At 44.1% G+C, this 15284-nt stretch overlaps 1 protein-coding gene across 3 annotated transcripts in view; it reads right to left on the reverse strand.

Moving 5' to 3' along the window:
• ABTB3 (ankyrin repeat and BTB domain containing 3) overlaps window positions 1-15284 on the reverse strand; it is a 241559-nt gene that overhangs the window by 24725 nt on the left and 201550 nt on the right. For 2 of the 3 annotated variants that reach the window (XM_077339674.1, XM_077339677.1), the window contains exons 5-9: window positions 13393-13558; window positions 10742-10831; window positions 4626-4727; window positions 829-922; window positions 608-743 (exon numbers count right to left, since the gene is read on the reverse strand). In XM_077339674.1, the coding sequence (XP_077195789.1) occupies window positions 608-743; window positions 829-922; window positions 4626-4727; window positions 10742-10831; window positions 13393-13558 (588 nt within the window). The remainder of the gene's footprint in view (window positions 1-607; window positions 744-828; window positions 923-4625; window positions 4728-10741; window positions 10832-13392; window positions 13559-15284) is intronic. The other variant, XM_077339675.1, reaches the window with a different exon arrangement.

Genomic DNA, 15284 nt, shown 5'->3' on the forward strand with positions numbered 1-15284 from the left:
TAAGTTTTTTTGTTCTGCAAGGGCCGAGAGTCTGTAACCTAATAATTTGCTTTTGCCTATGGAAATGGCCCAGGTTTCCATAGCACCATATCTTCTCCAAGCATAATAATGTTATACTAGGAGTTGTTGCCCAGAAAAGCTGAGGAGGAAGCCTGATTCAGGCACATGCATGAACCCTGACATAATTTCCAGCATCGTCACTTTCATTTCCAGAAGGTAGTGACAGGGAATATGCATCCTGCCTTCAGCAGACACTTTATTAAAGTAACTTAAGGATAATGCTGAAACAGGCTACAGGTTCATCTAGTCTAGCTCACTTTCCCCAGCAGTAACTAGACAAATGCTTCTGGGAGATCATGAATGAAAATTTCTGTTGCTGTCTGACCACAGGAAGGCTCCTCGGCTGCTGAACATGAAGGCTCCACTTCACTATCAAGCTGATGGGTTTATTATCCTTGAATCTGCTAGTTTTTAATACCAGGGTTGGGAAGATTGTTTGGAGAAACAAGGTCATCGCTGTAGACAACACTGTTCACACATTCTGCACAGCTTAAAACCTCATCCCATGAGAACTGATCATGCAACCCACTTTTCTAGTGCTGTTTACCTGTGCCCATGAGCAGCAGCTTGGCTGAAGGAGTTCATATCACCTTGCGGAGTCATGGAAATCCCATTCCGATACATGGTTCCAATCATAGGGTCCGCACCTCGTTCCAAAAGCAAGCTAACCAGCTCAAAATTACCTGTAAAGCAACAACAATTAGGACATTGTTTTCTGACCTCCTTAAATCACTTAGCAAATAAGTGCTTTGAAACAAAAATCCTTACCAGCAGCTGCAGCAAGTTGCAAAGGAGTTTCAGAATAGTTTTCATCTCCTTGCTCCAAAGAACCTTCTACTTTGGCTCCTGCATCCAGCAACAGCTATAAAGGAAATTTGCTTTTTAGGGATGCTGATCTGGTTTTTATACCCCATTTTTTCCTTGTATCTCAAGGCAGCTTAAAGTTCCAAGTGTAAAAATATACCCCAAAAAGAAAAAAAAAGATTAACTCCCCTCCCCATGAAAATGTCTCCAGCACAAAGGTAGTTAAAAGCACTCACAAATAAAATAGTCTTACAGGGACTCCTAACAACTTCTGAAGACAGTGATTGCCTCAGATCTTCAGGGAACCTGCTCCATGTGGTAAGAGCTGCTATACGGAAAAAACAACGGGCCAAGTAGGCTGCCTAAAATTAACAAGAAGAATAGGGAAGCCAGAAGACTACATTTGGTGCACAGGTGGAGTGAGTCTTTCAGATATGTGAGTCCTAAACCATAAAGAGCTCTAGAGGTAATGACCAGCTTCTTGAATTGAGCTTGGAAACCAACTGGCAGCTCACAGAGCTGTTTTAAAATTGAGATGTGTTCCTGATGGCTAGTTTCTGACAACAGCTGGGCTGCCGCATTCTCAGTCGCAGTTTCCAAGTTGTCTGCAAGGGCAGAGATTAAATCCAAGATGACATCATCAGTTGGCTTGACATTGGCTTCAGCTGGCTTGTTTCCAGCCTCCTTTGTCTTTTCGGAGGGCCTTTCTTGCACGGAGGTTGCCATACAGCACCTGTGAAGCCACTGCCCCTTTTGAGGTTCACTGAGAGTACCACCTTTCTACATTCCTCCTCTTAGCATGTAGCCTCCTATTTGACTTGCATGATAAATGGAGTTATGCATGAAAAGCATTGACATGATTACTTATGGAAATGCATCAGGGAGACTTAACAAGTTCTTCAACAGCAGCGATGGTTTGGACCAAAGTGACCAACTTGAGAAGAGGGATTCAAGAAGATTTCAAAAAGGGACAAACGTTTTACGCTTTCTGTTGTCTGTAAAGCAGTGATCACTGAAACATGCAGTCATAGGCACAAGCTGTAATTCAAGCAGTGGCATGACCCATCCCATAGTGCTTTGACCAGTGAAGGGCTACTGAGCTAAATTACATGATCAAAAACCAACTTCACCTTGAGCACATTGGAATTCAGGCTTGTGAAAAGGGTTAGCTCAGAAGGAAAGCAAGAATCAATTCTGTTCCCAAGTTTACTGCAGAAGAAACAAGCCAATTAAACATGTGTGAGCTTTTCCCAATTCACAGCATCTGGGGGCTGACCCCAAGACAATAAAATAGAAGAACTGGCCTTCAATTGGACATGCCTTCTATGCACATTTAAATCCCAGTGATTCCAGTGAAGTACACATGATCAGAGAAACTTGGGGTTCCAACCTTCCGAACACTAATGCTGGACAGACATGTGGAGGCAATCAGTAGCTGAGAAAGATCTGCAATTTTTCTCTCCCCTGCCAATTTTCTACTGCAAATGGCATCCCTGAGAGTTCTATTTTCTCCTTTGTTATCTTGGCAAACATGAGGCTGAAACCATGTGTTAGCCATGATAGCATCTGATTCTGCATTCAAACATTCTCTATCTTTTCTGGATCCAATCCATTGTCTCTATGCCAAAATTAGCTGCAATTTTTGCTTGTCTGTTAGCCATTGTTGGGATCCTGACATACTCTTCTCCCCTTTAGGTTTATAAGTAGGTCACTGTCATAACAGAGCAAGTTACACTTAGGAAAAAGCAGGGGTACATGTTCACATGGTTTTCTATACAACTTTAGAAACAAGATTAAAACTGTTCCGGTCAGCTGAAACTGACATGTGCTAAATCTATAGATGGTTGGCCCATCTAGCCCCCTGCCATGTAATTTTGCAGGCAAGCAGGGACTTTTTCCCAATCATGACATCAGGGGTAGTCAAACTGCGGCCCTCCAGATGTCCATGGACTACAGTTCCCAGGAGCCCCTGCCAGCGAATGCTGGCAGGGGCTCCTGGGAATTGTAGTCCATGGACATCTGGAGGGCCGCAGTTTGACTACCCCTGTCTTAAATCCTTGACATTGGCGAGACCAGGGATGGAACCTGGGGCATTCCGCCTGCTAACAAGTCTTTTTAAAAACTGTTAACTGTAAAGTGGGGTCTCTGCAATTGTTTAATATTGAGTCATTCAGAAAAGTGCAGGTGTATAAAGTATCTACCCTTCTAGGGGGAAACTTCAAATGGAACCTAGGAAGAAAGGATTAAGAATACGTATTATGATTTGGAGATAGTCAAAGGGAAATGTGCTCCTTTCTCGGTCTCTTCCCATTCTCAAATCAGCTTCACAACCTGATGTGTTTCACGAAGTAATACAGAAAATTTGTGGGATGCGAGGTGTTCGTAAAAATTGCCTTGTAGACTAGCTGCTCTTGCAACGACCTGGGTACTCAACATGGTGTTCGCCGTTTGTGTAAAGTCGATCAGCTTTGCCTTCAGAGAAGTTGCTCGAGGGACAGGGTGCTTGAAACTGAAGTCCTGACCGATTCAGTGACAATTAGGGATGTGTGCTTCAGCTCGGTTCAGCTGTCTGGGCGATCACCGAAACTGAAGCAGTGCATAGGAGGCCAGCGCTGCAGTGCGGAGAAGAGGGGTGGTGGCAGTGCACCAGCCAGCGGCCACACGCCGCCATTGCCCCTCCTCTCTGCACCGCACCACTGGCCACCTCTGGCTTTGGTGATCACCAAGGCGGCTGAACGGAGCCGAAGCGCACAACCCTAGAATGGCATCTGACCGACCACTGGCAGGCTGTGCATCTTATGCTGGTCCTGCAGCAAGTAAGGCAGAAGAAGAGTCATGTGGCCTGCAGATGTTGAATGTGCTATACATCTGCTCCCCACAAAGGAATACTATTTGGATATGGCCCACTAAGAACAATTAACATTAGAACTGCTATCCTGGATCGCACCAAATATCCATGCAAAAAGTGGTCCGTCAGATTTCCCTTCTACGCGCACAAACAGAACATAATGGGGATAGAAATCCCGTTTATCCCAGCACTTGGTAATTAGAGGAATATGTTTTCTGAATGCCTCTACCGTTATTATTGCTTAATGGTCATCCATCTGACGTAATCGTCTATTTAGTTATAGTCATCTGTTTGCTCTGAGCCTCTAGAGAAGGGTGGGGTGTAATTGTAAAAATAAATAAAAATACATAAATCAGCCAAGTCATTATTTAAATTCCATTTATGTTTGTGGCCTCAACCACATCCTATAGGAATAAATTCCATTTGTTAATTGTTCTGAAGTATCAGTTTCACCAGATAACTCTACGTCCCTGCATTTTAAGAGAACAACATTTCTCTGTTTATTCACTGGATTTGTACAGCACGGTTCTTCCTTGCTTTTTACGGATCAAGTACAGTATGTTTTTTGGGCTGTGGAACGTAAGAAAAATAGGTGAGGGGAAAAGAGCTCACATTATTTTCACTGACACCAGGAAAGCTCATAAACAAAGAGACATAAGAGACATGACCAAGAAGGAACAAAAGGGGACCAAGAGGACTTGGCTGGTGTGACCTCATTATAAAATTACCCTGTTTAAGTTTCATATCGGCTTCATTGTAGGTATATATAATAGCGGCATTATATATAAACATAGCAAACCAAGAAGAAGCAAGAATAACCAATATGAGAATGCTGCCAGTTATGGGTTGGAGTGCCTGTTTCAAAAGATGACAAATAAAATGTGGGATGGAGCAAAAGGAAATACAGCAATACCTGAACTACAGGAATATGTCCATGCAACACAGCAAATGTCAGGGCTGTCCAATGGCGGGTCTCGGGGTGGACGGATGGATATTTATGAGGAGTACTGACAACCTATAAACAGATAAAGTAATTTGCTTTTATAAATGGCTCTCGAGAAAAGCTGTATGTAATAAAACACAAACGCCAGGCACACAGATATTACAGGAAAGCAAGCATGCATGCAGAAGGGACTGTAAAGAGCAATCGAATTCTGCCATTTTCTTCTTCTTGCTAGGCCAAATTTTCGGAGATCAAGAGCTCACAGCCTTGTCTCTCCATGATTCAGGAGCGTTTGCCTAATTATACTCAAATATTAACAAGGACGGACTCACTGCCACTGACGAAAGATTGAAAACGGAAAACAAATCTAGAGACCGTTCTGGCAGAGTCGAAGCCTGAATAAATAATATAAGAGACTCTTTATCCTTTCAAGCTTTATTAAGTCACTGGATAGATTCTGTTTCTCTCTTGTCAGGCCAAATTTTACGACAATATGGGCTGCATCCTGTAGACGTGCAAAGAGCCCACCTCTGACACAGAAGAGCCTCTTGTCCGAGAAAGACTCTTGGCTTTGGAGGACATCAGTACTGCTAGAGGATGTGCTATGCAGGATCCAACTCAATATTTCCTTACCACTCTTTACAGCTTTTCAACGGAGTAATCTATGCCTGTAATAACCAGTTCCTACTAACCCACTGGTTAATAGCATCAGTTTATCTCTTATTACAGTTGAAGGTTGAATAATAGTCCGCGCTGCTGGTTTCCCAACTGTGCTGTAGAGAGCTTTCTTTAAAAGCTTCTCAGGAGTTCTTTAAATAGAGCTCAGAAATAGAAGGCAAGCTTCTGTGGAAAAACAGCTCGCCCAGCACCGCTTGCCTTCCCGTTCCAACATGCTGTAGAAAGGGAGCACTGGGCGTCGTTCACATAAGGCAAGGGTGAGGCCCAGCAGCACACTGCAGGAAGTGAGTGTGCACTTGAGAACATACCCCAGAATCATTGCCCCATGCAGGAGTTCTGCAGCTAACATGCAAGAGTTCTTCAGCAGGTCAGCCAGTGATGAAAGGGGTCCCTGGAGATGATCTGAAAACCATTATCTGGCCTGTAGCATTTAAACGGCACACTCTGCCCTAAAACTCCTTGATCAATAGTAAATTAAAAAAAAACATTCAGTAGAGTCCATCCCTCCATTCTTATAGCTATTCCACTGAAATTTCCACTGCACATATAAAGGGTTTCGCTTTGCTAATGTATCAGTTTTCCATTTATTTAGTGCCGTTGTATTATTATTATTATTATTATTATTATTATTATTATTATTATTATTATTATTATTATTATTATTATTATTATTATTATTATTATTATTATTATTAACCCGCCTCCCCCTGGAAGCTCAAGGCAGGTTACAATTCAGAAAAAACCTCAGTATATCCCCATAAAACCAATAAAACGAATACATATAATAAAAAATCCTATAAAACCAAGAAATTGCGGCAAAAACTACTCCTGAGTCTAAAACCCTGATCATCACCATCTAAGGGGGGCAGTGGAGAGGGGTCTGATAGAACTTGCTACCATTCTATGAGGGGGGGGGGCTGATCTTGCTTGCTGCCCTGCCTCAACCATAGACCTGGCAGAAGAGCTCTGTTTTGCAGGCCCTACAAAACGCAGAAAGCTCACACAGTATTCTGCTATTTCTCTAAAGAGCTCAAGACACTGTACATCAGCTGTCACCAACCCCCAGTCCTGAGACCAGTACTGGTCCGTAGATCAGTCGGTACCGGGCCGTGACTTCTCCTCATCCTCCTCCCCAGCTGCTGCCTCTGGGGCTGCCCTGCTACTCTGTTGCCGGCTCACCTTTGGTGCTCTCTGGCAGACGCCATGGCTGGGGCTCCCCCTCGACGTGGCACGGCGCAGCTGCTGCTGGCAGCGCCCCCCAGTGGGAGCGGGAAGTCAGGGGCGTCGGCAGGAAAGCAAGTGGAGCAGAGGCTCAGGCGGTGACGTCCCTTGGCAAAAGACTACTTCCCCTCCAGGCCTCAGAAAAATTGTCAAGCATTGACCAGTGATAAAAAGGTTGGAGACCACTGCTGTACACCATTCTCTTCTCCTCCACTCTGTTTTGTGAGGTACAGTGAGAAAGAATGACTGACTAAAGACCACCCAGGAGCTTTATGGAAGAGTGGGGATTTGAACCTGCATCTCCCAGATCCTAGTCCAGCCACCTGGCCTCTACCCCACTTTGGCTACATCAACATGTCAATATGTCCTTTCCTATCAAATTCCTGACAACAGCTGTGCCGGTGAATAACTTCTTCCTCCACTTGCCAGAGTAGTTGTCAACCCAATCATGCAATTGTCTGAGATATAATAAAGGATGTTCATGAATTGGACACATGGGATATTATCCCTTGCAATATTTTATTGTCAATCTGTCTTGATTTTTAATTACGCAATTATATTTTCTACAAGTGTAGGCCCGCAATACTCGCAAGGGAGATTCCCTCCCCCCACCTACGTTTGGACTAACATCCAGCATGACTCCCAGGCCAGCAGACCTGACACCACTCTCAGGCTGCAGCGGTGACAGCAATATGCTCTGTGCAGCTGCCAGGCTGTGCTGGTGACTGTATGCCCAGCACAGCTGCCATAGGGCCCAGCACAGCTCTCAACCTGCATAGTTGCCACTGAGCCCAGGGTGGAGCCCTCAACTGCACAGCCATCAGTGAACCTAGAGTGGAGCCTGGAGCTGTGCATCTGCTGCCACTGCCACCAGACCGGTGCAGAACCCAGGCTACACAGCCACTGGACCCAGAGCGGCTCCCCAGTGCTATTGACACCAACCACAGTTTGCTGAACGATCTATTCAGCATCCGTGGCCACAATTCATATATTTAAGCATCTACGGGGGGGGGGGGCACACACATTGCTAGTAGTAGATAGACAAATGGGGACCCATGAAACACATGGGGTTGATTCCCCAATGCTGAACCTTGGAGTCTGGCAGCAGTGTCTAGAAGCTGCTCTGAGGCTATGCCCATTGCCCACGGCCATTTCACACAGAGGAAAGTGATTGCATCCTCTCTCAGCCACAAGTGCATCCCCTTCTACCACTCAACATCGTGCTAAACACCTGATCAAGCAAGCAGCCAACCCAACCATAGCCCAGGTGGGCCAGTTGCCAGAGAGGGAGGCAGGCAGGGTAGCAAGCATGCCGACACAGATCGATGGCCACCCAGAGGAAAAGCAGGTCAGCTGGGGGGAAGTTTCAAACTAGATGTGGGGAGCTGTGCACTAAAATCACCCCATGTTACTTCCCAAGCCTGGAACAAGTCCCCCAAGGCAGGGTGGGAATAAGGAGGCAAGTTGGCGGGGGGGGGGTGTCAAATGGAGAGCTGGGAGTAAAGAGAAGTCACTCGACTAATTGGGTGCAAGGAGACAGGTTGTCAAACACAGATCACCTGCCCAGGGAGTAGGGGGGGGTTCAAATCAGAGCAATGGGCAGTAAAGACAAACACAGATAACCCTAAAACAAGAAGCAGCCCAATGGGTATGGGGAGGATAAAATGGCAGAGAACTAAGTTGACCCCACCCAAAACAGAAGACACCAAAGACCAATTCCAAAGTTAGTGGGGGAGAGGAGGCGAAATAAAATTAAAAGAAAAAGGAAGGGAAACCACTAAGGAAGCAGACAGCAGGAAAATCCCGTTAAACAAATATGCTATGTGAAATTGGAGGAATTCAATCCCGATTTTTCCACCATTGCAGCAAAGAAATAGACGAAAACCAAATTGCAACACAGAAGAACCCAGGGCAAAGCAAAGTCGTGGCCCCTGACTGAGCAAGCTAGCTAAGCAATCCACCACCCATGCCCAGCAGCAGAGTCCTTTCACAAGTCAGTCCAAAACCACAACATCAACAAAAGGAATGGGCACTTGTCCTACATTTATATAGAGCTGAGTCCCATCCTGATGAATGGGAACTCTGTTACTGGCAGTCAGCAGTGCCTATCAAGCTATTTGTGTTTCCAAGGCTGGAAAACCCTGCCCCTATTGTTTATCATTTTTGAGACAGAATTTCTAGAAGGGTTCAGTTTTTCAAACAGCCTGTGCCCCAAATTTTGGAGATTTCTTAAGAGACCATGTGCATGTCAAACATTGCCTCCTGATCCCTGATTATGCCAGAATTCAGCATGCCTTTTGGCTTGTCATGTGGTTCATGCCCATTATTCACTACATTTCCCCAGGCTAATGGAAGACCAAGATGGAGATGATACTGTTCCGTTCCTCCTTTTCACTGCAAAACCCTTTAGACAGCCCTCCCCCCCTTTTATCCACATAGATCCCACAACCCTTGGTAATACCCTTGGGGAGGCTGGCATAGGAAGTAAATCTACCTCTGCAAAAGTCTTCCATTCACACAACCATAGGATCCAGCCCATCTTTAAAGTGACAGAGGATGCTTACTTGTTTTGCTATAATAGATAAATGCAGCTATATCTTACTGGAAAGTCAGCAATAATCTTCTGGGGAGCCAAAGGATCAAGTTATTTACAAGTTATTTAGAAGATCCATGGCATGCATGGAAGACTCTGAATCTGAGAAGAGACAGCAACAGGGAATGGAAGGTTTAACCATTTCCCCTTGTGCTGATTTTCTGATTTTATCATGAACAAATCTTTACTGCCTCTTAGACTGGGGGGAGGTAGGGAGGGAGACACATGAACTCAGTAAAAGAGCCATGGAGTGAATTGGGTTAGAGAGCTCTAGACAAGCAGTCTGGAAGCACTAGACCAGGGGTAGTCAAACTGCGATCCTCCAGATGTCCAGGGGCTCATGGGAATTGTAGTCCATGGACATCTGGAGGGCCAGAGTTTGACTACCCCTGCACTAGACTGTGGATAACACAATTCTAGCCCATCAGCAAGCTAACTCTGCCCTCTTAATGAGTTTCTAGTTAACTCAGGATTCAACAGTCCCCCCCCCCAAATCCTTTAAAAAATTATGCTGTGTTTAGAAAACTTGTTGTTTTATTAAATACAAATTCCTGACAGCTTGAAGGAGATCATTTGTTTGCTTCCCACTTGCAGAGACTCCCGTCACACATGGTGGGAAAGGGTTTAAGATCATTCCTATGTGATTTTGCTTTTTTGCACGCAGCCGAACGATCACATGATAATCTGATTTATTGGTCACGCAAATCAAGCATAAGGGACATTTCAAATCTGACTCGTTAAAAAGTTCTTTTTGCATTTTCTACCCCTTGAGCCCTAGAAGAGCAAGAAAATATAGTCTATTTTTAAAGGAGCTTTCTCTTTCCTATCTCACACTGAAAGAATTCTCAGCTCTACAGCTCTACAGAAGGCTCCACATGTACCTCTTCTACAATATACTATTTTGATGATATACTGATGGTTAAGTTGAAGCCCCACCACAAGAGAAATGTCTTAGAAGCAGCTGTGGGCTGCAGGTGGTTGGATCAGGAACATGGAGTTAGGGCAGAGTGGGCATCCTGGTGTCCAGCCAGGGAAATTAACCAGGTTTTTTTCTTCATTATGAAGCCTAAAAGCTGCATCGAAGAAAACAATGCATGTTTATGTTCCTATGTCACACTGTCACAGTGACAGTCCAAATACTCCCACCACATGCCTGCACTGGAAGCCCAGAATTGTCCAGTATAATAAACCAGTTTAACATAATTTTTCAAATGCCAATACCAAATTACACTAAGAAGGATAAGCAAGTTTCAACTCAAAATTTCCTCACCCGTCCAATCCTACATTACAGAGAAAGTAATATGGCATCTTGAGTCTCAGATTTGGATTTCCTGAACATATTAAGGACAGAAGGAGATGGGCAGTGATTCTTAATCCTGAATTAACACCAGGAATCAACTTGAAAACCAATTTTGGAGAGGGGCGGGTTAGAAATCTCAAATAAATAAACAAAAGAACAACAATGCTCTGGAGTACATTTTTCTCAATGCAACTTGAACATTCCCGTTTTAAACAGTAAGATTTTTAATATGGGGTTCCTGCAGGTTCCTGTAACACGTTCCTAAAAGAGGTAAATACATAATACTGGTCTCACCTCAGCATTTAGATCTGCTCCAGCATCTAGCAGCATCTGGACCATGGCCTCATCACCCCTCACACAAGCATACATCAGTGGAGTCATGCCCTGTGTGAACACCAATTTCAAAATATTGGTATGTTTACGTTGGAATGGCTGGATTTGAAGAAAAATTCTCTGAACATACCCTCTTAAGGACAGATATGGCATGCAGGCCTGCCTAAAAAAACCAGGTTACAAGCCCTCTAGCAGACCCAACTTTACCACATTTATGCAGGAAGCAAAGGCACACTCATCTCAACAAGACTTCCAAGCATATTTCGGATTGCAGACACAGTATTTAAGAAAGAAAGTTTTAAAATTACTGTTCACCTCCAAACTACAGAGATCAGTTCCCCTGGAGTAAAAAATGGATGCTATGATATTGTAACCCACAGATATCCCTGATTTTCCAAGGCTCTACCCTCAGATCTCCAGTTGTGTCCTAACCTGGAACTAGCAGCCCTACCCCTCCATCCCCTGCCAGTGGCCAGGGGGGACCTGTCAACCCTATTAAATGCCCATAGCTGGAACGAGGCCCTGCCATTATGCCCCATTTGTTTCCTCTAAAGCATGGAGGCATCTTTACAGCATCTTCTTTGAAGTGGTTCAATTGGCTTATCTCTCCTATCCCCAGACCAGAGAAATGCATTCCAATCTGCCAAATTACACTACATTCTACTATTCATTATGTTACATTACAATCTACTATATAAAATGGATCACTTGGTATGTTTAAGATCGTAGCTACAGACATGTAATTTGTGTCAGTAGGTTTCTAGTATAAGGTGTATCTATCCATCCATTGTGTATTTTTACAGTACTGTCCAGAAATATGTATTTCTTGCATATACTAGTCCATTGGGTTGAAAGTCATTAAATGGTTGGTGAGTTTGTCCAGGGCTTCTTTACCATGTGTTCAGACAATAACAATGTCATCAATGTATCGCAGGTATAAGAGAGGCGGGAGTGGGTGGGAGCTTAGGAAGCATTGCTCCAAGTCAGCCATAAAGATGTTACCATATTGTGGGGCCATGTGGATGTCCATGGCTGAAGGAACAAGTTGTTTCCAGATCTGTAGTGGTTAGCTGTGATATTGTAAGAAGTGTACCAATAGAATTGGCGTGGTTTGAAACTCCAGTACTGCATGTGGAACCAGACATTATTATTAATATTAATAATAATTACAACAACAACAAACAATTTTTCACAAAATTCCTCAGTTAGCTTTTTTATGAAGATAGCCCTGCCTTTACAGAGATGAAAATTTAAATCCTATTGTTTTCTATAGAGTTGAAACGACACTGGACTTTTCGCCATTTAATGAGCTTCTTTTTGACAGTTCAGACTTGAGCATTTTACACTTACTGCCAGTACAGTTAATGGTTGGAGGAGCAGATGCTTTTCTATACTATTCCTTGGTACATAGTGACTTAATTTAAAATGAAATGCCAAGACAACACTGCAGAAAGTTGCTAGCTCTAGAGAAATGCTGCCCTGTTAGGAGGAAAACTAGTTTAGCTGACCCTTCATTACAGAGATGCCTGGCTGCAATCTGTATTAATCTGAAATACCCAGAGCTGCTGATCAATGTATCCTTTAGTGTTACATTGAATATGGTATTAGCCAGAGATGGAAGGGAGAGTTAAATTCAGCACAAGACCGTTTATGCACTGGGAACTTCACTGCCCCAGCTCCCATGCAGGAGCACGAATGGGAGGTGGATGAGGCGCACCAGGCCAAATGCTCCCCCCTGTGGGTGCAGGAAGAGGTTGGGCAACCTGCCACAACTAAAACTCCAGCCTGCAGCCTGGCATGAAACCTCCAGTGCATAAACGGTCCAAGTGAAAAATGGAGACCACTGTTTCTTATATTCTACAGAGGAAAAGGAAGAGAATATGTAGATTTGGGTAGAAGAATAGCCCTCCAAGGAGAATGGCTGTAGCAGGATAAACTTTTAGGGTCCAGCTAAACAAGATTTCATAACCAGATCTCTCAACATCTTTGATTTTATTTAAAAGCAGCTGAGGCAGCCCCTCAATTGGGGTGGGATCACAACAATGGGGCCGTTGTTTAGGCTTTTTAAAACTCCACTTCTTTAACAATATCTGGCAGGGCTATTCAGATTGGAGAAATCATACTGGGTGAATGAAAGGGTTAAGATCCTCCCCCAGAAGTACCATATCCACAATCCATTTACCAACTTGGCTCTGCCTATGACTGCTTGTAAGTAAAAACGTTGGGAGATCAAATCCTGGGTCTTCTATGTCTTATTTAAATGAGCTCTTGTTCCAGATTCCAAACAACAGAAAAGACTGAGGGACAGAACTGCATGTTGTGTGAAAGCCCATGGTTATTTTTAAAAAGTTTTTTTTTTCTTTCTTAGATTAGAGAAACCTGGGCTGCAGTTTTCCTCCTTGACATCTGGAAAACAAAGCACCAACACCTGTAATCTGTAAAGGGGGTGGGGACTTTGAAAAATTGAACTACAACGGACACGGAGTTCTGCATTTTATCCAAAGTATTAGTTAAGTAAGAGAGAGTAGTGGGAAGAGCTAGAGAACCTTGTACATATAAATGACAAAACATTGGGGGGGGGGCTACTCATCTAATCAGTTTCGGTTTTGTACCTGTTCACTCATGCTGTTAATTCCATCAGGACCCAATAAAGAAATGGCCTGTTTGACCAGGTCTGTTCGGCCACAGGTCAGCATTCGGAATCCCAAATCTTGTTTGAATTTTGCTTCTATGGCTACAGCATCCAGCTTCCGGGAAGCACAGAAACAGTCATCAATCCTGTGAATGAAGAAACAATTTTAAAAAGCAAAACAGACTAATCACTTAACCACAGCAACACTGTTTTTAAATATCATATAACACTATTGCAACAGATGATCAGTATGGCACTTTATCAAGGAGAATTTAGATATAGCAAATCCTACAAAAACTATCCTGCACAGCCTTACCTAGTTATGGTCGTCATATCTGAATCAGCTAGCAGAAATTCAACAGATACAGATTTCTTTTCTGGCAAGATGATTCAGCAGCAGCATCACGTATCAGTTTGATTTTTACCTCTCAGCAAAAAAAAATAAAATGTTGTTTGAGCCACAATAGGGGGAAAGGTAGCAATACTAATTCTATGATTCATGATCCAAAGAAGACATTCAGTCTACAGCGGCCAAAACTACAGGAGTCACATGGCATCTAAGATTTATTGCAGCAGAAGCTTTTGTGGCCTAGAACCCACTTCATCAGAGAAATCTGAAAAATGAAGGAGTTCTTTCTTCCCCTCTGTGATTGTCTATGATCATTTTCTGCTATTATCTTACTATAATTTATAGAAAGCAGCTCTGAGTAGTAATTTAGTTTCACAATAACGCTGCAAGGTAAATGACATGTAGAGAGATACTTCACAGTGAGCTTCGTGGCCAAACAGAGATTTGAACCCGAATTTCTCCTGTACAACTAACACCAAACTAAACCAGCATTCTTGAATATTCTTCATATAATATAGCTGCTACATTAGCCAGTACCATCATCAGCCTGCACCTGCTCATTGACTTCAATAAACTTCAAGGGTATAACTCTTAGACTGCCACAGTGAAGGGGTTACATTTGCTGTAGGCTGATTCATATATGGCCAAATAGTATGATCTACATATGTACAGTACACGCTTCCAGATTTTGTGAGCATGCTTTCATATGCAGCCAATAATGTGTTGCCTGTCTTTCAGTCTCCAAAAATGGCTGCAAGTGAAGTCAGCAAGCACAACTGATGCTGCCTTCTGAAGTAGCTTCAGCTGTCTTCAAGGTCAGACCCTTTTCTTCAAAGCAGTGGTCCCCAACCCTCGGGCCGGGGACCGGTACCAGTCCATGGATCAGTCGGTACCGGGTTGTGGCTCCTCCTCCCTGGCTGCTGCCACAGGGGCTGCCCTGCCACTCTGCCGCCGGCTCATCTTTGGTGCTCTCCGGTGGCCACCATGGCTGGGGCTCCCCCTCAGTGTAGCACTGCGCAGCTGCTGCTGGCAACGACCCCTCCCCGGGTGGCAGGAAGTCACGGACGCCGGCGGGAAAGCAAGTGGAGCAGGGGCTCAGGCGGCAACATCCCTCGGCAAAGACTACACCCCCCCTGGGTCTCAGTAAAAATGTCAAGTGTTGACCGGTCCCCGGTGATAAAAAGGTTGGGGACCACTGCTATAAAGCACAAGAGAACTGCAGAACTATCAAATGCAATGAAACAAAACAGCAAAGTAACTGAATAGTAGAATCTGACTTACAAGAGGCTGATTCTCAGAGTCACTACACGGTAACGTGGATTTGTAGACTTTCACCCATACTGAATATAATAGTAAAGGTAAAGGTATCCCCTGTGCAAGCACTGGGTCATGTCTGACCCTTGGGGTGATGCCCTCTAGCGTTTTCATGGCAGACTCAATACGGGATGGCCTTGCCAGTGCCTTCCCCAGTCATTACCATTTACCCCCCAGCAAGCTGGATACTCATTTTACTGACCTCGGAA

This window comes from Paroedura picta, chromosome 5 (genome assembly GCF_049243985.1).
Source record: "Paroedura picta isolate Pp20150507F chromosome 5, Ppicta_v3.0, whole genome shotgun sequence".
Taxonomy (NCBI): Eukaryota; Metazoa; Chordata; class Lepidosauria; order Squamata; family Gekkonidae; genus Paroedura; species Paroedura picta.